Below are 26,483 nucleotides of genomic sequence, written 5' to 3'. Positions count from 1 at the left end.
CTAGGGCGAGTTCTCCAGCTCTCCCAACTGCCACAGGAGGTGAGTGAGTGTGTGTGTGTGTGTGTGTGTGTGTGTGTGTATGTGTGTAACCACTCCCATATCCACATCATCTCACCACTTCAAGGCAGACAAGTGGGGCCTGCTTTCCCTTGCTCTCACCCTCATGGTGGCTCACCTGTGCCCCTTCTCCAGGTCTGCTTTGCTGTGCTTTCCAAGACTCAGGACCTGTTCTGCTCTGAGTGATGCAGGTGGCAAGGGGTGAGAGTAGGGGGTATGTAGGGGAATTTTAATCCAGCAACCTAGCTGCTCTGATCATATCCAAAGACCTTTTAGGTCTATGTGTGATCTAGCTAGAATGTAGACATGCCCTCAGTACATACCTTTAATCCCAAAAAGTGAAGGTACAGTTAGTTTGTAGAAGGATGCACCCATATTTGAAATTGATGTTCGAGAGGCAGACAAAGTGACTAATCAGAGAAAGATTTTACAGAATAGGATATCTCCAACTCTAACAAGAACAGAGGGAAAACTGAGGCTTAGAGAGAGCAGTGCAGAGAGAGGGAGGGGGCAGTTTTACCAGGAGAGTTGTACAGAGACAGGTGGCAGAGGCAGAACAATAGAGACACAGGTAAAGACAGAACAAGACAGAGAATGAGGAGTCAGAAGATTAGAACAGATTGCCAAAGTCAGTATGAGGCCAAGCAGAGTAATTAAGTCAGAAACTAAGAAAAGCCAGTTTGAATCAGTCAGCTTGGAAAAGAGTTTGAGCAAGAATAGCTGAGATGAACCAGCCAGCCAGAGATCAGAAAGAACTAGAAATGGTAAGAGTATTCAGCAGGAAGTCTCAGAGGCTGAAAACACATTAACATTCTAGGCCTAGATTAGATTGTACAGAGGCTAGAAGCTTCCAGGACTAGACCTAGGTTAGCAGACAGGCAGTAAACCTCTGAGACAATAATTACATCAGGCAAATAAAAGATACTTTTACCTCCATACTGTGCCACCTCATTGCAGACAAGTGGTAGGGTCAGATGTTCCAGTCTATCACCACCCTCACACCTCCACCCTTGCCATGAGGGCCAGCTCCACTATGCTGCCCAGACAAAGTGTGGGGCCTGCTCTTCCAAGTGCTTCAGCCAGTGAAAGGTGGGGCCAGTTCTGCACAGCCCTTGGACATCTACATGGTTCCAGGTGGCTGCCCAGACCAAGTACTTCCCCTTGGTCTTTAGTGGTAATATGAACCACAAACATCAATACTGATGACTCCTGCTACTGTCCACCCATGGTCACCCAGACAGGGCTCTCAGCAGCAGCTTGGGCTGGGACTTCACCATAGCCTCAAGTAGCGGGCCTGGCTACTCACAACAGGCTATTCCTCTTCATCCTCAATCTCCAGTTCCATCTCTCTTTATAATGTTCTTCACTTTTCTTTCTCTCTCATCTGTCCACCACATACTTGCACATTGTGGTGGCTCCCATGCCTGACCGGCTGGCAGGACTCTGGATTTTCCCCTCCCAAGTCTCATGGCGAGGTAGCAGGAGGGCCTCTATGTACCTCTGTCCACCTACACCTCATTCCCTTGGTGTCAGGCTGGCCTCTGAGAGTCTTTTCCCGCCCTGCACCATGTGGAATCATGGTGGGAGGATCTCTAAGACTACTTTTTTATTTTTTATTTTTTTAAAGATTTATTTATTTATATAGATGAGTGCTGTGTCTTCCTGTACATCCCCATATCAGACGATGACATCAGATCCCATTATAGATGGTTGTGAGCCACCATGTACTTGATGGGAATTGAACTCAGGATCTCTGGAAGAACAACCAGTGCTCTTAACCACTGAGCCATCTCTATAGCCCCTAAGACTACTTTTATAGCTGACTTTCAAAATAATTTTCATGATCTTGGGTAAGAAAAGATTCTGTATGATTCCCCTCCAAAAAAGAATTAGCCATTTCCTGAACAGAACACCAATAGCCCAGGCTCTAAGATCAACTATAGACAATTGGGATCTCATAAAATTGAAAAGGTTCTATAAGGCAAAGAACACTGTCTCAGGACAAAATAGCAACCTACAGATTGGGAAAAGATCTTTACCAACCCTACATCCTATAGAGGGCTAATATCCAATATTTTCAAAGAACTCAAGACGTTAAGACTCCAGAGAGGCAAATAACCCTATTACAAAATTGGGTACAGAGCTAAACAAAGAATTCTCAACTGAGGAATTTTGAATGGCCAAGAAGCACCTAAAGAAATGTTCAACATCTTTAGTCATCAGGGAAATGCAAATCAAAATGATCCTGATATTCCACCTCACACCAGTCAGAATGGCTAAGAACAAAAACTCAGGTGAGAGCAGAGGCTGGGGAGGATGTGGAGAAAGAGGAACACTCTTCCATTGCTGGTGGGATTGTAAGCTCGTTCAACCACTCTGTAAAATACTTTTGCAGTTCTTCAGAAAATTGGAAATAATACTACCTGAGGACCCAGCTATACCACTCCTGGCCATATACCCAAAAGATGCTCCAAGGACACATGGTCCACGATTTTCATAGCAGCCTTATTTAGAATAGCCAGAAGCTGGAAACAACCCAGATGTCCCTCAACAGAGGAATGGATCCAGAAAATATAATATAGTTACACAATGGAGTACTACTATTCAGCTATAAAAAACAATGACTTCATGAAATTCGCAGTCAAATAGATGGAACTAGAAAATATCATCTTAAGTGAGGTAACCCATTCACAAAAGAACACACATGGTATGTACTACTGATAAGTGGATATTAGGCAAAAAGTTCAGAATACTCACGATATAACTCACAGACCATATGAAGCTCAAGAAGGAAGAGCAAAGTGTGGATGTTTCAGTCCTTCTTAGAAGAGGGAACAAGATAATCATGGGAGGTAGGGGGAGGAAGGGACTTGGGAAGGAGAGGGAAAAAGTGGGGCAGGAAATTGAACAGAAGTATGTGGCAGTGGGGGATGGCAACTGGAGATAGTGACTAGAAAGTCCCAGATGCTAGGAAAGCAAGAGGCTCTCAGGACCCAAAGGAGATGACATTAGCTGAAATACACAACAAAGGTGAGAGAGAACCTGTAGAGACCGTACTCAGTAGTTAGGCCCAGCCCCTGGTTGAGGGATGGGGCTACCCACTGATCTCAAAAATACTAACCCAGAATTGCTTCTGTCTAAAGGAAATACAGGGACAAAGAGTGGAGCAGAGACTGAAGGCAAGGCCATCCAGAGACTGACCCACCTGGAGATCCAACCCATATGCAGATACCAAACCTAGACACTATTGCTGATGCCAAGAAGTGCTTGCTGACAAGGAGCCTGGTATAGCTGTCTCCTGAGAGGCTCTTCCAGAGCCTGACCAATATAGATGCAGATGTTTGCAGCCAACCATTGGACTGAGCAGGAGACCCCAATGGAGGAGTTAGGGGAAGGACTGAAGGAGCTGAAGGGGTTTGCAGCCCCATAGAAAGAACAATATCAACTAACCACACCTCCCCAGAGCTCCCAGGGATTAAACCACCACCAAAGAGTACACATGGAGGAACCCATGGCTCTAGCTGCATATGTAGCAGAGGATTGCCTCTGCTGGAGGGGAGGCCCTTGGTCCTGTGAAAGCTTGATACCCCAGCATAGGGAAATGCTAGGGTGGTGAGGTGGAATTGGATGGGTTGGGGAGTACCCTCATAGAGGCAGGGAGAGGGGGAAGGGAGAGGGGTTTGTGGAAGGGAAACCGAGAAGAGGGATAACATTTGAAATGTAAATAAATAAAATAACCAATTTGTAAAAAAAGAATTAACCCAGAGCTCATGTCTCTAGCTGCATATGTAGCAGAAGATGGCCCAGTCAGCCATCATTGGGAAGAGAGGCCCCTTGGTCTTGCAAACTTTATATGCCCCAGTACAGGGGAACGCCAGGGCCAAGAAGTGGGAGTGGGTGGGTAGGGGAGCAGGGTGGGGGGAGGGTACAGGGAACTTTCGGGATAGCATTAGAAATGTAAATAAGAAAATATCTAATAAAAAAAAAGAATTAACCATAAAAAAGGAGTAAAGTTTGGCTACATTCAAAACATTGCTCCTCAAAAGAACATTTCAATCTATATACAAGCCCATTACCTTACACTCTTAGATTACATCAGTGCTGGCATGTAACCATAAGGAGAAAGCTATTTGGGCATTGGATTATAATCCAGATGGGAGGTAGGCTCCAGTGCACTAAACCCCATTTGCTTACCTTTTTATATGGCTTTTTAATTTTGGCAAAGTCATTGAAGTAGTCTTCTACAGTGACACAGATGATGTCCACAGCGTTTGACCCTAACAACCACTTCTTTGTCATCAGCTCATTCAGATGTTGCTGAAAAGCACAAGGTGATCACTTAAATCTTTACCTGGCACCCTGGGATCACCCCTACCTCAGAGTGGTCACTCCCTGGGGGGGTGGGGGGGGCACACAGATTTCCTGATTGTGGCAGTGATATTCTCAGGTTAAACAAAATAAGTTTACTTTTACATAATCTGCAAATCTGCACTTTAAATTTAGGAGCTTTATATTATACATACAAGCTTCCTAAAAGCCATTCCTAACAACAGGTTATATATGTAAATGTTGGTTTTTAACCTTTAATAGCAATATATTATATGAATATGTCATAATTTATCCACTCAATTCTCTGATATACATTTATATATTTTTTACACTTCTGACTATAAAAAATGTTATAGTGACTTTGTATTTTGCAAGTGAAATCCCTTTAGGTTGAATTCCTGAGTCAAAGAGTATGCAAATTAAAACTCTGATAAACACATCCAAGCTTCATTCGAAAAGCTGCAGAATCAGTTCTACCCGGAGCAAAGCCAGGCACTGTGCTCCCCACCGAGGAGAGGAGTGTTTTCAATCCCTGACACCAGGCTAAGCAACAGCTCACACTAAGTATGGATCTATGTTTCTCTAGTGCCAGCAGATGGATGTCTGGCTCATGTTTAGACTCCAGTAATCTCTTTCTGGGTAAAGGTCATTTGTACCTTTTGTCTACTTTTGTACAATCTCTTCTTTTTCAATAACCCTGAGACAAGTCTATTCTCAGCTGATGTCTGTGCCCTACAAAGAGGCCAGAGGATGCAGGTGGCCTGTTCCATCACTCCCACCTTACCTTCTTGAGACGCATCTCTCACTGAACCTGGAGTTTACCATTTAGCTACTCTGGATGTCCAGCAAGCCCAGTGGTCCTTTCTCTACTCCCCATAGCTCTGGGGTTACAGGCATTCATGGCCATACTCATGGGTTCTGAGGATCTAAACTCAGTGAGGCATGATTTTAAAAAAAAGGATTCCTTTGCAGCAAGACCCACAGATGGTCAGTTTTATTTTTTTAATATAAGGTGATTTCTGCTAAGGCATTTAACTATGCTGCTATCTGTGTTCCAAAGTGGTCCTATTTGTTTATGGTGCACTATGCTTTTGGTATGAATGAAAATTGTTTTGTTAGTGATTTTGGGTGTGTTATACGGTGGAGTTTTGTGAGGTTGGTTTATATGACCTGTGTACTCGCAGCTGAGTTTTCTTATTGGTTTCCGCATACTTGATTTATCCTGACTTTTCTACTGTTTGATACCTAATCACTTCCTGGATCCTTTATCTGAATTTGCCTAGGGAGGCAGTCAGACAAGCCTTTGACTGTAGCTTAGTACAGATGCAAGGGAACATCGCAGCTCACATATAGCAGTTACATGTGGCAGGTGACAGTGTAGTCCAAAGAAGAACATGCAACCCTCCAACCCCCGGCTCCACGCCATGCTCTAGCCCCAGGGGTGGAGGAGCCAAGCTCACCTCTAGATCCAGGAAGACCTCCTCTAGCAGACTGCTGCAGCCTTCCTTAGCAATGGCATCTAGAATCCCATCCATGCTTGGCTGACTCAGACACAGGCCCTCCTCTGCTTCAGTTTTTAGGTACTTCCTTTTCAGACTGATGATGGATTCTCTGCAAGGAAACATCAAGGTTTCAGGGAAATAGCTACCTGCTTGCATGCTCTCTGTCCCGCTCTGTCTTACACAGCACTTACTTGAAGGTCTGGCAGTTATTGATGATGGCAATCATGTACTGCACATAACAGTGTGGGTGTTGCCGGTTTCTCAGGTGCTCTTCTTTGTAAAGCTGGGCTTCATCTTTGTATCTGAAATCACATTGGGGAATCCCAAAGCTGTCTACAGTGCCAGGTAGATATCATGTCTGTCAGGAAATTCATATCACCACTTTTGGATCAGAGGAGTCTTTAAACATAAGCATACTTTTGAATAGTCTATATTAATAATAGAGGAGAAAGAGTCAATCATGTTAAATGAATTTTAAAAATAATTTTTGTAGCAGGCTTTGAAATATGGTTTGGTATTCTGAGATAAAGATATTGTGAAACACATAACTGTAACTAGGAAAGCATCTCAGTAATTCATGAACAGTTCACCCCACAACTCATATAACAGGACTAGAGAGATGACTCAGTAGGTAAAGGTACTTGCCACAAAAGCCTGTCCACCTGAGGTAGATCCCTGAAACTCACATAAAGGTAGAAAGAGAACCAACTGCACAAAGTTGTCCTCTGATTTCACATGTGCTGGGGCAACAGAGCGGGCTTTCCTCTAAAGAGCTGTGTCTAACCTCCCTCCAGAAGACCTTCCTGCACTCCAGCCACGGACCAGACCAAGGGCTCTCACCCATGGGAACCACCCAGTGCCCCCTCTCCCCCTGCCCTCTTCCTTGGGCCCCGGGAGGGGCTGACTGAGCTGCCAGAGCTCTGGCAGGACACGGGTTCTCTCCCACCCCTTTATTTCCCTGCAACCCGCTGCCCGACAGAAAGCATAAACTCTAATATGAGATGTCAGATATCCACTACATGACTGATGTTGTCGTGGTTATAACAGAGAATCTAGGACATGGACAGCAACATCTGGGCATCACAGTGATAGAAGGGAGGCACAGAAGGGAGCAATAGTATAAGAGACAGGGCATGTGAGGATGGCCTAGAAGACTTGGGCTGTATGATGGGAGAACAGATCTCATGGGATTCTTTTCTGCAGACTTGAACATCTTTATGTGAACAATTCACAGGAAAAGGCCCAAAGGGAAACAGTATGTTACATGCCCCATCTGATCTTCTTTTTAAATACTTTTTACATTTCTGAACAACAAAGGGGGCTAATCTTTTAATAACAGCATCCTAGAATCAACGAATTTTGCTCTTAATTTTAACACATAGTTTGTAATTTAGATTACTGGCAAAAATACATACCTACTTAGGAAAGAATTCATTTGCTGAAGACACAACACTAATACCTTTGTTTTCAAATCTTCACTTATTTGAGCAGCAACTTGAAGATTCTGTTCGAACATCTAAAGATTGAAAAAGGGAGACACAAAAAGAAAACAATAGTACAAAAGAACAGGGCATCAAGAATTGTGAAACAGTCTCACAAGAGCATAGAATAATGTCTCCATTAATAAAATTCTATCTGGGACAACCTTCTCCAAGGTCTGGTTAGTCTGCCTGACTCTTTCTACTTGACACATCTTCTCCAACCTGCTAGATCTAGCCTGGAGCCCTTGTCTAGTTCCCTGACCTAGTCTGGTCACCCCTGTTGCACCTCAAACAACCTCTAGACATCTCCCATAATCCACTCTGCCTGCTCTTGACTCACAGACCCCTAACACACAAGATCCAACCTCTCACTGCGCCAGATCTACTCTCACACCCCCAGCCCAAGCTTGGACCAGGACACGTATCCTTCATAGCAATCCAGTCACCTTTGTCACATGCTTTTCATTCCTGCCAAGCAATTTCCAACCTCCGACCCAACCTGCCTTTCTGCTACCCCAACCTGCTCTGTCATATCAGACACAGAACTAACAAAACAAGTCCATACACCCAGAATTCATCACAAAAACACAAACAATATGCAAGATCAAGCCTTTATCTCTCCTCCAAAACCTACCACACCTTATAGAAATGTTTGTCAATAAGAATTACCTATATGAACCTCAGGAAATAGAATTCAAAAGAACACATAAACTTTATCAAAGAACTCAAGGAACTTAAAAAAGACACAAAGAAGCAGCTCAGTGAAATTATGTACAAAGAACTTATACCTGAATAATAATGCCCAAGAAAATATAAATATAAGGATGATGGAAATGCTGAAGACAGTCCAGAACTTGAAAAACAGAATTCAGAAAAAGAAAGAAAGAAAGAAAGAAAGAAAGAAAGAAAGAAAGAAAAGAAAGAAAGAAAAGAAAGAATCCAAACTTACAGAATCAGAAATGAACAGGGAAACAATATAATAGATACCAAAGAAATTCCGATTATTATAAGGGAATACTTTAAAATTCTGTACTTCATTAAGATGAAAAACCTAAAAGAAATTAATTTCTAGATTTAGCAAAACCATCAAAGTTAAACCAAGAAGTCAACAACTCATACTAAATAAGAAAATTAAAATAATAATAAAAAGTCTAGGATCAGATGGATTCACAGACAAATTATATCAGACTTTCACCAAAGCTCTACAGTCAATCATTCTTTAAAAATTGGGGGGGGGGGGACAGTGAGAAGACAGGACATTTGTGTGGTGGGCATTCCACAGTCACACTTCTGACTCATAATTGTTTCTGTCTGAAAGAATTACAGGGCTGAAAATGGAGAGGAGCCTGGGGAGAAGAAGGTCCAATGACAGGCTCAAAGTGGGATCCAGCTCAAGGAGAGGTCCCAGGGCCTGACACTATTACAGAGGCTATGGAGAGCTCACAAAAAGGGATCTATCATGAGTGCCCTCTGAGGGACCCAACAAGCAGCTGAAAGAGTCAGATGCAGTTATTTGCACCCAATCAATGGACAGAAGCAGCTGACCCCCGTTGTTGAGTTGGGGAAAAGCTGGAAGAAGCTGAGGAGAAGGGCGATTCTGTAGGAGGACCCCTGAGATCTTTCAAACACTGGACTACCAAACAGACAGCATATACCAGCTGATATGAGGCCCCCAACACACATACAGTAGAGGACTTCCAGGTCTGTGTTCATTCAGAGATGAAGCACCTAACCCTCAAGAAACTGGAGGACCCAGGGAGTTTAGAAGTCAGGTGGGGGCATCCACGTGGAGATGGGGTGGGGTGAGGTGGGGAGGAGGTGTGGGATATGGAGCAGTCAAAGGGTGGATGGGGAGGGGTGAGGAATGGAATATGGAATGTAAAAAATCAGGGTTAGAAATAAAATTAAATTAAAAACAAAACAAAATTTGAGTGGGAGGGAGGGAGGGAGGGAGGGAGGGAGGGAGGGAGGGAGGGAGGGAGGGAGGGAGGGAGGGAAGGGGAAGGAGAACAGGGAAGGAAGGGGAAGGGAGGGAGGAGGAAGGGAGGGGGGAAGGGAGAGAGGGGGATAAGAGAGGGAGGCGGAAGGGAAGGAGGGAAAGGGGGAGGGGAACTTCTATCAAGCTAGTATCACTCTAAGACCAAAACCAAGTAATGACAACAACAGAAAAACCTTAAAGCCCAGTATGTCTGATGAATATAGATTCAAACTGCTCTATACAATATTTGCAGAGAATATAGATACAGCAAAAAGATGACCAAGTTAGATTTATCTCTGAAATGCAGGGATAGTTCAACACATACAAGTTAATGAATTTAAGAAACCACATAAATGGATTTAAAGACAAAACTCACATACTTATCTCAACAGATCTAGATGAAGCCTTTGAAGGGTACAGATGCAGTAGTGGCTGGCATTCATACATCAGTGGTAACCAACAGCTCTGCTCTGTCTCTATATCTATGTCTCTGCCTGCATGCCTGCCTGTGAATCAGGATGCAAAGCTCTCAGCTACTGTGCCAGCTCCATACATGCTGCCAAGTTCCCCACCATGCTAATGGACTAAACTGCTGAACTGTAAGCAAGTCCTCCATTAAATACTTTCTTTAGTAAGAGTTGCTTTCATCATGGTGTCTTTACCCAGCAAAAGAGAACAGTGACTAAGACATACAGATAAGTGTAGGCCTCACCCTTCTTCAAGAAAACTTCTCCTTGCAAGAGATGGAGACCGTTACAGAAAACAATAACTAATCAGAACGCAGAGCTGTGGAGCCCAGTCCCAACTGATCCATCTACAGCACAACTCCTGCACCTAAGGCTCAGGGGTCACTGTGGAAGACAGGGAGTTAAGACTGCAAGAGTCAAAAAAACAGGAAGTTTGCTGTGAGACTGACTGTCTCTCCTAGAAAAGTCAGAAGCTGTACCAGTGAAGTCTCACTAATATGGCTGCCAAAACATGCCCTGAACAAGGACAGTACCAATAGACACGCTAACTTGGATGAGAGAAAGGCCTCAACTCTAGACAAAGAATTGGCGGCAAAGAACTAGAACGCTAAGAGTGAGAGAAATAGTCTTCCCAGGGAAGAAGACACCAACTGGTTATTCAATATGAAAATATACATACAAGTAACATTATACAGCCTGAGCAGGTTGTATTCATGATATTAAACATATATGTGCAGCCATACACAGCAATTAATAAAAAAAAGCCATGAATTTGAAAGAGTAAGGAGGGTTATATGAAACAGTCTGGAAGAAGAAAAGGGAAGGAGGAAATTATGTAATTATAATCTCAAAAAAGTATATAATTAATAAAAAAATTATCTGGAAGTTGAACTAGTACAAATTCAAAGAAAACAATAAAACTATCTGAAAAATAATGAAGTTAAACAATTTCTCCAGGGGGCAAAAAAGCCCATCACACGATTTTCTAGTTACCTTCAGCCTGAGTTCTACCGCAGGGAAATATTTACCTTTTCATTATAACCATGAGGTGATAAAATGTGACAACAGGGCTGACAAAGAGGCGGGGCCATGAGGATGGGTGTGTGCACTAAACTTAATTATGTGGCATTCTGAAGACAAGACTTGACCACTTACCAACATGGAACATAAGAGTACAGAATAGGAGCGCCAGGTACAACCAATATAATTAACTTCCAGTTCAGACCCAAAAAGATCTTCTGGAAATGCTCACAGTCAGCTATTGGATGGATCATAGGGCCCCCAATGGAGGAGCTAGAGAAAGTACCCAAGGAGCTGAAGGGGTCTGCAACCCTATAGGTGGAACAACAATATGAACTAACCAGTACTCCCCGGAGCTCGTGTCTCTAGCTGCATATGAATCAGAAGATGGCCTAGTCGGCCATCAGTGGAAAGAGAGGCCCATTGGACATGCAAACTTTATATGCCTCAGTACAGGGGAACGCCAGGCCCAAAAACTGGGAGTGGGGGAGTAGGGGAGTGAGGTGGGGGGAGGGCATGGGGAACTTTTGGGATAGCATTGGAAATGTAAATGAAGAAAATACCGAATTTAAAAAAAAAAAGGAAAATCTCAAGTGATCCTGGGTAACACTACTTGGTGAGTGTAATTCTGAGCCTCAGTTTCTTTAGCTCCAGAAAGCAGAGACAGGGATATCAGGGAAAGCGGGTACTTGACATCTACAGTGTAAAGTCTAAGGTATTTGCTGTCTATGAAAGCAACAGATCCTATTAACCACATGGGATCTGGGACCTTTAAATCTAGCACTTATACCTGGAATACAATGGCAGGAAGTGTAGTCTGATAGTAGCCATCCTGGTCTGCTTCTGGCTCTGTCTCTTTGCTCCAGTCTTTCTTGTCTGTTTCCAGTGCTTTCCGAAGCCAGGCAATGATGTTGGACTATGAGTTTGGTATTATGGGAAAGGAAAGAACAGGCTCTAAGTTATATCCAACATTCTCCCTGCAGCACTTGCAACTGCACAGACCAGATACAGCTTTTCACAGCACTCCTTGCTTCCAAACACAGAGCCTGCTAGAGCAGCACTATATGCAGCTCACTGGTGTGCAATTCTCATGCTGGTCTTTTCATATGTGGACCAACAAAACACTAACTATAGAGAAAAAGAGAAAGAATCAAGAGGACTATTGATAAAAATTATGCTGGAGGACAAAACCAGATGGCCAGCATCTGATGGTTAGGCCCAGGACATTAGAGAACAGACTTGGCAGCCCAGTCATCTCAGGCCACAGCAGAACACAGCTCTGCAGAACCCAGGGACTCTCAGGAGTGGCTTAGATTCCATTTTGCTGTCTCTTCCATCTTACTGAGACTGTTTAATGGTTATGAGGATGATGTGAGACTGGCCCCCTTGTCCCCAAATTGCCACCTCACTCTGGAACACACTGCTAAGGTGGCTCATGCTCCCTTAGACATAAGGTCTTGCTAGCCAGATAGGTGGCACAGGTTGGGTCCTCCAGCAGAAAAGACTCCCATATCTGTGAAATACATTCAAATGAGCTCCAGACCCAGGCCAGAGTCAGGTATCCCTTCTTTTACAGGTACATGCCCAGACCACTTGAGGAACAGATAGTCTATCGAGAGTTAGCTCAGATGTCTCACCACATTACAGACAGACAACCACCACAGCACTTTCTGGGCGTGCAACCTAATTCTACTCACCGTGAGTGTTGACATGTATGTGTCAAGTAGCTCGGAGACGACATTTGGAGAGAGGAGTGGCTCCAGGGCACTAACATCCACTTCTGGGGCTAGTTCCACATTCCCCATCATCTCTGTACTGCAGTGGAAAGCACGTGTAAACGACAAACCTCAGCAGCACACTCAGACAATACTCTCAAGTGAATCTACCTGTTTGGCTAGACATGTAACTGCATTATCCTAGAGATCTCAATGGTGACGCTTTTACAACTCCACAAAATCAGGAAGACCATGCATGGAAAGCATAGAAAGAAAGGTCAAGGATTTGGGGGCCACTCTATGATGTCACCATGCAGGCTACACAGACACTTATGTAATCTCAATATTACTTCTTCACACTGTGCCAGATGCACAGGGAGCTTGCATTCAAATGCAGGAAATCATCCACAAAGGTCTGTCTGTCTGAACTCACTGTGTCTCTATAATTTGAGACCAGGACCACGCAAAAAGAAATTGTCAAATTGTCACACTTCATTAAGAAGATAACAGACAAGTTCTGTTATTTGGAACAGTAAGCACTGTCATAAAAGTCACTAATCCCTATAGGAGGGTGAGACTAAGGCAAGAAATAAACGTTACTGAAGGAAACGTGTTTACAAGGAAAGAAAGATAACACTCATTTTACTGTGCACAAGGCAGGGAAACAAATGCTAAGTTTCATAGAAAATATATTTGTGCATGCAACTGGGCTCACAAAAGTCTAGGACTCATCACTCAAAACACCGATATGAAGTATATTCAAATATATATTTAGAATAGCATCCCTTCTGAGTGAAAAAGAACTTCATGAAAACCTGCACATATTAAAAGACTATTTGTTTATTTAATCTTGGTTATTTGGCACCAAAACCCCAATGTCCTGTGTTTACAGAGGAAAATGGTTCAAATTCTCCACGGTCCAGTGTAGTAAAGCATATACGATCAACGTGAAGAGAATTCTTAAGTACAAAGGCACTTTCAGCACAGCTCAAGAGAATTGTTGCTCCCTGAGGATTGTTGCTCAATCTTGCTCCCATGTCACTAGCTATGAAAAGTAAAAATATTATTCCCTCTGTGCCTCAGCTACCAAATGGATGTGATCACAGTATACCACCTGTCTCGTGTACATTCAACTGGGTTCACAAACGTCTAGGACACATGACATACTATGCTGTAGGCTATACAATGTGAAAGACCAGAGCATGGAATGATGGAGATTATTTGGACCTCATAAAGTGGTAAAGGCACAAAGTCTAGGCCTATACACATAAACTCTACAAAACAATGGGGCTGGAGAGATGGCTCAGTGGTTAAGAGCACTTGCTGTTCTTGCGAGAACCTGAGTTTATTTCTCAGCACCCATGTCAGACAGCTCACAGACATTTGTAATCCCATTTTCAGAGAACCTACCTCTGGCATCTGAAGGCACCTGCATTCACATATACATAACCATATGTAGACACATACATATCTCCATATAATTAAGAGTAATAAAATACATGTTTTTTAAAGATTACTAAATAATGATCATCATCCATGCCTAGTAATTTCACTCTGTTTATAGTTCTCTGTATTGAGGTAGAGAAACACTCTACTATAAAGTTAAAACCACTTTTAACACAAAATTAACCTCACTGTTAAATCATGCTTTCTTTCTTCATGGTAACAAGAAGGGCATAGCACTGTTTTCTACCCATAAAAGTAAAGTTAAAATTAATAACCATTTTAATTACCTAAACTTAAAGCATCTCACAATAGCCTTCCACTGACATTTCTTTCAAAGTCCACCTTGAACTACTTCATGCTTAAAGTAGCCCAGCTCCTTCACATAAAACAATAGTCTCGAGCTACAATACGAAAGGAGTAACCGATTTTTCTATATAGATTACTTATTTTTCTATATATTCTCATTGCTATTTCTTTATTCTTGGAGATAGGTCCTGCTATTCTGTTCAGGCTGTGCTGAAACCATCTTTCTACTCAGTCTCTTGAGTTCAGGAACTACAGGTAAGGGCTACTAAGTTGGTGTACAACTGGTTGTATTTGAATAATTAACTGTTACAGTGTACTGGTGAGGAAAACAAAGGCTGTGATCTCTTTACCAACCTGGTGACTGAAAAAGTCACTGAATTTCCTAGGGCTATATGCTCCCAACCTACAAAACATTCCAATACTATACTTGTCTCAGGAAATCACTGTGAAGAAGGAAGAATGCACACAGTGAGCACAGAAAATAATCAACACCATGGCGCACAACTGAGTGCTCAAGGGAGATAGGAAAGGCCATGGAGAAATACTGTGCCAACATGACAGGCTAGTTCATCCTCAAGGATAAGTCACCAGCAGGCAGAACAGAAAGACCTTCACAAGCCAGAAAAAGACATGGGTTCAAAATGGATGAGACTGTCTGTTAACTGTTGATCAGTATGCAAAAGCAGAAAAAAAAAAAAAGAAGTTTCTATATAAAAAGACACATAAAAGAAATTCTACCTGGTGTAGGTATTTAGGACCCATGTCAAGAGGCTCACAATCTCGTTGGCCTCAAGGTCCTCTGACGCAAGGTCCTGCATCCGAGTGCTCAAGGCCTGGTGGTACATGCTCAGGAGGTTCTTAAAGATCTCATAGTGCGGAGGGAAGCACTGGGCCATCAGGTTCTTGGCAACAATGAGATCATCCAGGACATACTTCCTAATGATCTCCAGGTGGCGCACAAGCCACATCTTGTCAGATTCTCTGGTGTCTGCCTGTGTACCTTCGATTCTAGTTGTCACAGTTCTGTCCAAGATGGCAAACATTTTTTCTTTCCAGTTTTTGGGCCTTCCAGGAGGAACAAACCCAGTTTGCTTTTTTCGATCAAGTATCCGCCTGTCAATTTTTTCTTCTCTTTCAATGATTCTGACCACGGAGACCAGCAAGGTAGGATCGCGGCGGACAGTGACAAGTGATCTTTGCAGCACCATCCACAGCTGCTTAGCCAGCTCATCAGAGAGCCCCTGTGTGCTACCAAAGTAGCCATGAATGAGGGTCATGTCCCGTTTGTTCCCACTGTCCATGCGGTACTGCTCACACATTAGCCCATCCCGAGAGCACTCCAGATCCATTAGCTTCCGGTGGGCTTGCAGGAGGGCCCCTTGCTCGATGAGATCTTGGGTCTCCCTCACAATCTCAGGAACTAGAAAAAGGTACAAGTTGATTTGGTGAAAACACAGAAATGACAGCAGGTAAAGCAAGAGGCACCTGGCATCCATCCTCCCACCTGGACAGAAGCCCTGACAGACCCTAATGGTTTTCAGCTATGGAGTCTATGAAAGGCTAGAAATCTTCATAAACCTAGCCATAAAAGGCCTGATGGAAAGTGAGTTATTATGGTTCATTCAGCTACATGTGCTTTTTCTAAGGCACTGAATGCCTTCTTTCCAGAGCTAAAGTAGGCTTCAGAAAAAACCCATGCTTTCAAGTATGGTGATATGTGTTCTGATTATTGACTGCTGCTTCTAACTGTTTTATAGCCACTATTGCTAATGTGAATTCCAGGAAATAAAGAGAATGGCTACCTTCCTTTCTCTAATTTTCTTTCTATCCCTTTGGAAGTCCAATAGATAAGGACATTCAAAAGCACACGTGTGTGTGTGTGTGTGTACATGTGTGTATGATGTGTCAGAAAAATCACTATGTATATATGCTTAGGCAGATTCCAGGGTCCAGGCTTAGCATATTAGAATCAAATGCCTAAAGCAAAACCACAAAGAACACTACAAACATACCCCATTCAATAAATATTCAAAAATAAACCAGCAGGCCTGCTTAGACATAAACATTAAAACAACCGTTTATCTAAAGTGAGTGCAAGGGGAATTTGAGCAGGCAGGAGATGGAACCAGAAAATGTTAAGAGAGAATAATGGCAATTATCAGGAACAGAAAGAAAAAGGCTAAAGAAAGTAGACAGAGCCAAGAAGATCTCATGGTCCTATAAGGCAGACCAGCATATATACTGTAGTAACTTCAAAGGAAGAAGATAGAAGAATGAATGGCTGGAAGCTCCAAAGTTTGATAGATGACATGAATGTAAATGTCTTGGCAAGCAAGGTAATGGCCTGCCAGTCAAAGGACCCATACTAAGTCATGAAGCTGTGACAGCAGTAAAAGAAGAAAAGGTACCCTAAATAGTGTCACTAGTAAATTTCTCTCAGAAATTCTAGACACCAGATGTATCTGGCACTAAATATTTAAGTATTTAGTATTAAAATGTATTTTTAGATACACTGAAAGTACTAAAAACAAAAACCTACTACCAACTAGCAATGGCTTTTCTTCTTTTTTCTTTTTTTATCATCCTTTGAGACAGGGTCTCAATCTGTAGACCACACTGAAAAACATGCAATAATCTTCCTATCTCAGCCTTGCTGGAACTACAAGTGTGAGTCACCAAGACCTGCTTTTACCAAGAATTTTTTATCCAGCTTCACTATCATTCAAAAGTGAAGGAGGAATTAGGATGCCAAAATAAGAAAAAGATGAAAAACCTTTATGATTAGACTTCTTTGTAGGACACACTAGAGGGAATTCTGTGGGAAAAAAGACATTAGACAGTAACTTGTGAAATGACAATAACTGGGAGTTGTAAAAAAAAACTTCAGCCAGGAATAGTGACACGCACCTGTAATTCCAGCACTTGTTGGGTAGAGGAAGGAGAATCAAAAAGTCAAGTCATATTTAGCTACATAACAAGTTCATAACCAGCCTGGGTTACATGAGACCATCTTAAAAACTCAACACAAATAAGACTCACACAAAAACAAAGTAGGAAAAATCTCAATAAAAGTAAATACAAGACCAAGTATTTAACCCAATTTTTTTGTTTTCTATATGATCTGAAGAACTAATAGAGTTATTAGTTCATTTCTGGACATATACAAAGTATAAAGAAGAAAGTAAAGAGGGGTGGGAAGAAGTTATATAGAAATAAAGCTTTTACATGTTGGTGAATTCATGATGGTATAAATTCAATCTGGAGGTGGTAACAATTTCAAGATATTAGATGTCAGTCCTACAGGAACCACAAGGAAAATATCTAAATACACAAGAAAGAAAGAAAGAAAGAAAGAAAGAAAGAAAGAAAGAAAGAAAGAAAGAAAGAAAGAAAGAAAGAAAGAAAAGAAAAGAAAAGAAAAGAAAAGAAAAGAAAAGAAAAGAGAAAAGAAAAGAAAAGAAAAGAAAAGAAAAGAAAAATGGGAACTTAAGTATCTCTTTAGAAAAAATTAGAAGAACACAGAAAATTATAGCATGTGATGTAAGGGACAAAAGTCAGCACATGAAAAGCAAACAGTAGCTCGTCTTTCTTACTAGTAATTACTTTACTTTCTTACTAGTAATTACTTTAACTTTTCTTTACTTTAACCTTTTTACTTTAACCTTTCTTACTAGTAATTACTTTAACTATAAGCAGTTTAAACTCTTCAATCAAAATAAATGGCAGAAAATTTTAAAAAGTGATTTAATCATGGGCTGGAAAGATGATTCAATGTTTATGAGCGCTTGCTGCTGCTCCAGAAAACCTGGATACAGCATCAATCCCGTAACCCTCACAATCATCTCTATCTAGTTCCAAGGGATACCTCACTGTCTCCTGGCCTCTTTGAGCACTAAGCATTGCATATGGTGCATATGTATACACGTAGGAAAACACTCATACACATAAATAAACGTAATTTTTAAAAAGTCATTTAACCATACATGTCTACAAAAGACTACCCTTAAGCTGAGAATATTAGAGAAACATTGCCCATGTAAATAGTAATGAAAAGTCAAAAGAGGTATTACATGAGACAGCTTTAAGTAAATTGAAGGAAGATATAACAGAAGCATCTATTAACAAGATGGTACAGTTACACAGTTATGACAATTATTGTCATTTCTGCATCTCGAACAGACTACAAGAATATATGAAGCAAAAACTGACAGAACTAAAAGGAGAGGCACAGCTCTGTAAGGATCACTGCACTGGAGACCAGTACCTCCTCTCAGTGAGGACAAAACTAGCAGAAGGCGTGTGAAGAAACCGAGGATCTATGCAATACAGTAAAACACAGGGACTCTCAGTCAAGCCCAGTCATATGCAAGGAGACCTGCTGAACTACCTAGAAGGAACAAAGACCAGCAGGGTCCCTGAAATAAAGAATATTTAATAGAAATAAAGACTAGCTGAGCCACCTGGAAGGACACTCCTTAACCTGTTGAGCTGCCTGAAGACTGTGCAGTGTGCTCTGAGATTCCAGCTTGTGTGAGCTGGCATCCATGCTTCGGTGGGCTTTGTTGATATAGCTCTCTGAGTTATTTCTGTTCATGGAAAACCAGATGGCTAAAGAACATAATCAACAAAAGCCTGGATAATATGGCACCACCAGAATCCAGCTATCCCACTACAGCAAAGAGTCTACCATATCTGAATTGAAAGAAAATACCCTTAAATCTAATCTTATGAAGATGACAGAGGCCTTTAAAGAGGAAATGAATAGATCCCTTAAAGAAATAAGGAAAATACGATCAAACAGGTGGAAGAAATAAAACAGTTCAAAACCTGAAAATGAAAATAAAAGCAATAAAGAAAACACAGTCTGAGAGGAGATGGAAAACCTAGTAAGGAGAACAGGAAATAGAGATACAAGTATCACCAACAAAATACAAGAGATGGAAGTGTGAATCTCAGGAGTAGAAAATACAACAAAAGAAATTGATACATTTGTCAAAGAAAAGGCTAAAGCTAAAACGTTTCTAACACAAAACACCCAGGAAATTTGGGACATTATGAAAAGACTAAACTTAACAATAATAGGAAGAGAAGGAGAAGATTCCCAACTCAAAGGCCCAGAAAAGATCTTCAACAAAATCATACAAAAAAAATTTCCCCAACCTAAAGAAAGACATGCCTATAAACATACTAGATGCTTGCTGACACCAAACAGAGTGGACCAAAAGAGAAAATCCTCCTGCCACATAACAATCAGAACACTAAATGTACAGAAAAATGAAAGAATATTAAAAGCTGCTAGGGAATAAGGCCAAGTAACTTAAAAAGACAGAGCCATCAGAATTGCACCTGACTTCTTCAAAGAGACTTGAAAGGTCAGAGGGGCTCGTGCAGCTGTCTTGCAAACCCTAAGACACCACAGATGTCAGTCCAGACTACTATATCCAGCAAAACTTTCAATCTCCATAGATGGGGATACCAAGATATTCTATGACAAAACCAAATTTCTGAACAGAACACCCATAGCTTAGGCACTAAGATCAACAATTAGTGAATGGGACCTCATGAAACTGGAAAGCTTCTGTAAGGCAAAGGACATGGTCCACAGGACAAAATGACAATCTGACAGAGGACTAATATCCAAAATATATAAAGAACTCAAGAAACTAGACACCAACAACCCAAATAACCCAATTAAGAAATGGGGTACAGAGCTAAACAGAGAAATCTCTAATGGTCAAGAAACACTTAAAGAAATATTCAACATCCTTAGTCATCAGGGAAATGCAAATCAAAACAATTCTGCGATTCCACCTTACACCCAGGATCAGGTATGGGGCAGGGAAACAGGAGAGAAGTCCAGAAGGCCTGAAGAATGAATAGAAATATACAGCAGTATGGGGTGGGAGACAGGGGTAACCTCTACAAAGTCCCAGATACCAGGGATGTCAGAGGCTCCCAGGATCCAATGTCCCCATTTCAGCTAACCAGACTCCTCAGAGACTAAGCCACTAACCAAAGAGCATACATGGGCTGGTCCATGACATCCCACTACATATGTAGCATAGTCTGGCCTCATTGAAGGGGATGCACTTGGTCCTGTGAAGGACTGATGCCCTAGAGAAGGAGGATACTAGAGGGGTTAGGTGAGAGTAGATGGGTGGGTAAGGGATCACCCTCTTAGAGGTGAAAGGGAGAGAGGATAGAGTAGGGGCTTGTGGAGGGAGAATCAGGAAAGGGGACAACATTTGAAATGTAAATAAATAAAATAATTAATAAAATAAAATAAAATTGAAAAGACAAAGAAAGTTCTCAAACTAACAATCCAACTTTACAATTTAAGGAGCTGAAAAAAGGAGATGGGTTAAAGAGACGGTTCAGTGGCTAAGAGCCCTTGTTGTTCTTACAGAGAACCCAATTCAGTTCCCAACACTCACACAGAGGCTCACAGCTACCTACAATTCCAGTTCCAGGGGCTCTAATGCCCTTTCTGACTTCTGCACATCATAGGCATGAATGTAGTACACATACATCCATGTAGGCAAATACACACAAAAAGTAAATGAATCTTTAAAAAAAAGAGTAAGTAAATTCAAAGCTAAAAGGAAGGAAATAATAGAGATTAGAATACAGATAAACAAGAGTATATAAAAACCAATAGAGATAAACTGATCCTTTGAAAAGATTAAGGAAACTGGCAAACCCTTAGCTCAAATGGTCTAAGAGAAAAAATTCTAATTAAAAAATGAAAGTAGGAATATGACTACTAATTCTTTAGAAATAAAAAAGAAACTGTAAAAGAGAACAGTGGAAAACTGAATACCAAGAAACTGGACAACCCAGATCAAAAAAATTCCTGGAAACAAAACCTACCAGACTGAAAAACAAAGCAGTAGAAAATCTGAACAGATCTCTCTATAAAGAAAGTCCCTATCCCAGTTGCATCACTAAGGAATCGGCCAAACATTTAGAGAACTAGCTCCAGTGTTTCTTGAGGTTTTCTAGACACTGAAAAGTTCATGGCTGGAGCCAGCTGACACTGTTCAGGAGTGAGCTGTAGAACATTCCGCATTCCATAACACAGTACCAAAGAGTCAAGTCAGTCAGTCAGTCAGCCCTCTGCCTCTTTTCCAGGATCCTCGAAGCTCTGGCTGTCGTCACACTGAGAGCCTCCTGACCTGCTGTGTTCTGCCCACCTGGCTCCCCTGTCACCTGTTCCCTGGCCTGTGCACTTACTTGTCCTAGCTTAAGAACTGCTCTTCTCCCAGATCTCTGCCTCAGGGCCTGCCTCCCATCCTGCGCAGGCAGCTGCCCCTCTAAAGAACATGTACTTCTACATCTATTCTTGCTCAGTAGACTCCTAGTCATGCATCCACAGCTAAAACCAGCCGCTCTGCAGTGCACGTCTGTGCACCATCCCGACACAGATCGGTATGTTCTCCACTGGCTCTCCATTTACATCTGCTCAACTGACCCTTTCCATTCATGTTCAGAGAAGTGATGTGAGCAGGCAGAATCAAGCACACTGTGCACTCAAGGGAAGGCCTAAAAAGTATATAGCAAAGAAACGCTGGTCTTGCCTCTACTCATCTCACAGAGCTCCCAGTGTTTGAAGGAAAAGCAAGTATGTGTATGGGAAGATACAGTCATGAGTATTCTAGAGCCACCCAAATCCTCCCCCAATTCCCCTCTCCTATCCGCCACTCACCAGAGAATATGTTCTTGAGGTTCTCCACAGCTGCAGCCAGCTGGCTATGCTGCACCACTGCATCTTTTACATCTTTGAGACTCTCAATGGTGTTGATGCTTTGCCTCCAGTCCTTGCTGACATCAGCCAGTGACTGCTGGATATCCTTGACATCATTTAATGCATTGTGGAGCTGGCTTAGGCCTGTGCGTACCCCATCTAGTTGAGACTGGATGGCAGCCTAAAGGAGACACCATGCAAGTAAGCAGAGTCAATGACAGCCATACATGATTTCAAGAGGAATACATTTTTCCAGGGAGGATCAAGTTCAGAAAGAACCATTTAAAGGGAACAAAAACTACCCAATTTTAGGGGGAAAAGACAAGAGAATAATTTAACTTTTTGTTTTTTTCAATACTGTCTGGGAACAGAATAATGTTATATTTTAAAGCTTAAGTAATACTTAAAAAGATTAATAAGCAGAAAGCAGAGAAAGGGTCAGTTTCATTCAGGAGATTGTAGAAAAGAATAAATTTCAAAAGGAACACATTAACAAAGAAGAACAGAGATTCTATCATCTCCAGCTCAGTAACCAGCAAATCCTACCTGGCTGCGGGGAAAGCAAAGACCAAACAGTCCAAGTGACCAGAAAAATAACCAACAAAATTACAGGAACCAGCAAACTGGTCTCAATAACTAAATAAAAAATCATCTTCATTCAATTAAAAGATACAAACTAACAGACTGGACTGGAAAAACAAACAAACCAAGATCCAAATATCTATTATCTCCAAGAATCACACCTCATGGGCAATGATATTCATAGACTGAGAATGTCAGACAGAAGTTGATTTACTTTGGAACAAATAAAAGCTGAAAAGAAGGTCCTTAGCTTTACTGAAATAGGATAAAACAGACATCAACAAAAATTAGGCCATTATTCTGAGATCTGATAAAGTAGTTTTAAAACCAAAACTTTTCATAAGACATAAAGACCGATACATATTAAGAAACAATCCATCAAAAAGTTACAACTGTAAATATATATGTACCAAATAATGGGTCTCATGATTTTATAAAATACTACTGGATATAAAGGGGCAGACAGGTCCTGATACTGATAAAAAAAAAAAAAACCTCACTGTTATCAATAGGTCATTTAGACTAAAAAAATCAATAAAGAAAGTTCATTGTTAAATTATACCACAGAACAAATGGACTTAAAAGCTTATCTATACACAGGCATGCCTAACTTATTGACACTGCAAAATGATTTGTTACCTACAAAGTTTGCACTCAACTTCACAATAGGATTATTTTTTAATTTCATGTTTTAAATAACCTTAGTATTTTATGTTGGGCTACATTCATAGCTTCACATAACAGGTTATACACACCTGATTCTACAGAGTATTCAAGCCAACATCTGAATAATATACATTTTTCTTATCAATCTATGGAACTTTCTCCAACACAGATCACATTTTAGTCCACACAGTAAGTTTGTTTTAACAAATACAAAAAAATTCAGACAATTTCTCTTATCTTATTCGATCATAATGGAATAAAATAAGTAATCAACAGCAAGAGAAACTACAGAATCTATAAAAATAATTGGGAGACTAAATAAAATAATCTTGAATGACCAGTAGGTTATAAAAAAAAAAAGAGTAGAAATTTAAAAATCCTTAGTAAATGAAAATAAAAGCACAGTTTATCAGAACCTATAGGATATAGCTAAGGCTATCTTTCAAAAAATTCATAGCCTTGAATGGTTACACGAAAAAAAAAAAAAATCAGAGATCTCAAACCAATTAACTAAGGATCAGAGATTCAGGATCTTAGGAAAACAAGAACAAGATAAATTCAAACAGCAAAAAAATAATAAATATTAGGATCAGGAAAGAAATGCATAAAATGGAGATAAAAATGGCAATACATAGAATCAACCAAAGAGTTAGCTCTCTGAAAAAAAAGAAAGAAAGAAAGATTGGCAAAATAACCAAGATGGGAATGAAGGCCCAAATTAATAAAAATCAGAGATGACAAGGGGGACAATAGATACCAAGGAAATCCAAAGGCTTGTTAGGGAATAATTTAATGCCATGGCCCCCAAACTGCAAGCTCTAAGAAATGAATAAAAAGAACTCCTAAATACATATGACCTACCAAGTTACATCTAGCAACATAAACAACTTAAACATACCTGAAACAAATCACAAGACAGAAGTAGTAGAGTCTCCAAACAAGGGAAATCCTGGGCTAGACAGATTCTTCACTAAACTCTACAAGACTTTTAAAGAAGAGCTGATACCAATGCTCCTCAAACTTTCAGAAACCAAAATCATTCTATGAAGATAGTATTACCCTGATACAACAGTAGTCAGTCTAAGGACACCACAGTAACAACAATAAAGAAAATACAGTAAACTTTCCTGGTAAACGTAGAAGAAATAAAATTATTAGTAAAATACTCATAAGCTGAATTCAAGAACATATCAAGAAGCTCATTATAATAATAAAATTAGTTTCATTCCTGGGATGCAAGACTAATTAAAAGCAAAAATCAATAAATATAAAACAACACATAAATAAGCTTGAAAGGCAGAAATCATACGATCCATCTCAATAGACACAGATAAATTCAATACTACTTTCACAATAAAAAAATTTAGGGATAGAAAGAAAATAAAGTATTATGGGTATTTATGACAAACCTATTGCCAACATTATACCAATGGGTAAAGCTGAAAGTAGTTCCTCTAAAATTAGGAATGAGGCAAGGTGCCTACTCTCTTCACTCTTACTGCAGTACGGTAAGTCTTAGGTACAGCAAGAGAAAGCAGAGGAATACAAATAGAAAAAAAGCAAAATTACTCCTATTTACAGATGGCATGACCCTGTATTTCAAAAACCTTTAAGACTTCATCAGGAAACTTACAGACCCGATAAACACTTTCAGCAAAGGAGCAGAATATCAACATACAAAATCAGTAGCTTTCCTATATAGTTAGTAGCTAACTTGCCAAGAAAGAAACTTTTTTTTTTTCCTCTTAAATCTCACAATAGCTTCAAAACAAATAGTATACACCCAGGAACAAACATCAGCAAGGAGCAGAAAAAGCTTGACAATACAAACTTTAAAACACTGAAGAAAGAAATTGGAGACACTAGAAGATGAAAAAACCTCTTATGCTCATTAAATTTTGTGAGGACAGCAGACAAAAATTCATGCAATCCTTATTAAAATCTCAATGACATTCTTCATAGAGTTGAAAAACAAACCTAAGGTTGCTATAAAAGCACAGGACCTGAAAGAGCCAAAGCAACTTTATGCCAGCAAACAAACAAACAAACAAAAAAAAAAATTGTGTTTTGTTTGGAATAGCCATAGAGGTCAGGAACTTACTAAGGGGCCATGAGGAGAGAGAGTCATGGGAGGAAAGTAAGTCAGAGTGTACTAGTGTAAGGGGCTAAAAGGCAACAACAGAACGGGCAGGGTTAAAGTGAGGTGAGGAAGCAGAGGGTACAGCAGGAGTATGGGAAGCAATAAATAACACTAAAGACATAAGGACACCTACTATTATAGAAATGTCCTAAAAAGACATAATATAGAGTCAAAATGGAGTGTCCTGGCTAGTTCTATGTCAACTTGGTGCAAGCTAGAGTTATCTGAAAGGAGGGAACCTCAGTTGGGAAAAGGCCTCTATAAGACCCAAGCTGTACAGAAGTTTCTTATCTAGTGATTGATATGGTAGGGAACCAGCCCATAGTGTGTGGTGCCATTCCTGGGTTTTATAAGACAGCGGGCTGAGCAAAGCCATGGGAGCAAGGCAGTCAGCAGCACTCCTCCATGGCCTCTGAATCAGCCTCCAGGATCCTGTCCTGCTTGAGTTCCTGTCCTGACTTCCTTCGATGATGAACAGTGTGCGGTGGAAGGTAAGCCAAGTAAACCCGTTACTCCCCAGGTTTCTTTGGTCATGTTTTTTTCAGCACAGCAACAACAACCCTAACTAAGACATGGAGTAAGCCTGTCACAGGGCAACAATGTCCCTACTTGACACTGGAGGCTAACAAATAAAAAGTCCAGTGCCAGAAATAGGTCATTTCTTTTGGAGCTATTGGCTAGTGTGGACCCATAGACTTTAAACATTACAGTCCAATGCACTGTTCTTAGGTAGGCTCTCAGTCCTTGATGCTACAAGACCTGTTGTTGAAGATACCACATGCTTGAATGATAGAACCTTGGAAGATGAGGCTGCTATGGACCCAGAAGGTTCATCCCTGCTGAATAGCTTTACAGTGCTGGTGGGTGCTATGCAAGCTACCAGAAGAGAAATCACCAGTTGTGCTCAGCTGTAAACTGTGAGCTACAACAAGACAGGTCTGTCAAGACAGGTCTATTGGTGCAATCATGGTGCAAACCCCACGGGAGTAACCATCTACTTTCTGCTTGGATTTAAACCGAGCTCCAGAAGATAAAACTCACCCCTAGGAT

The 26,483-nt window shown here is 40.9% G+C and overlaps 1 protein-coding gene across 3 annotated transcripts in view; it reads right to left on the bottom strand.

Moving 5' to 3' along the window:
• The window catches only part of Exoc3 (exocyst complex component 3), a 35,974-nt gene that overhangs the window by 4,168 nt on the left and 5,323 nt on the right, over window positions 1–26,483 (bottom strand). For all 3 annotated transcript variants that reach the window (XM_021180434.3, XM_029468259.2, XM_029468260.2), the window contains 8 exons: window positions 22,007–22,226; window positions 15,040–15,721; window positions 12,532–12,649; window positions 11,625–11,750; window positions 7,304–7,404; window positions 6,080–6,190; window positions 5,847–5,997; window positions 4,252–4,374 (listed from right to left, as the gene is read on the bottom strand). In XM_021180434.3, the coding sequence (XP_021036093.1) occupies window positions 4,252–4,374; window positions 5,847–5,997; window positions 6,080–6,190; window positions 7,304–7,404; window positions 11,625–11,750; window positions 12,532–12,649; window positions 15,040–15,721; window positions 22,007–22,226 (1,632 nt within the window). The remainder of the gene's footprint in view (window positions 1–4,251; window positions 4,375–5,846; window positions 5,998–6,079; window positions 6,191–7,303; window positions 7,405–11,624; window positions 11,751–12,531; window positions 12,650–15,039; window positions 15,722–22,006; window positions 22,227–26,483) is intronic.

This window comes from Mus caroli, unplaced genomic scaffold, assembly GCF_978045245.1.
Source record: "Mus caroli unplaced genomic scaffold, Mus_caroli_1 scaffold_15, whole genome shotgun sequence".
Taxonomy (NCBI): Eukaryota; Metazoa; Chordata; class Mammalia; order Rodentia; family Muridae; genus Mus; species Mus caroli.
This window is presented reverse-complemented; position numbering and strand designations above follow the sequence as displayed.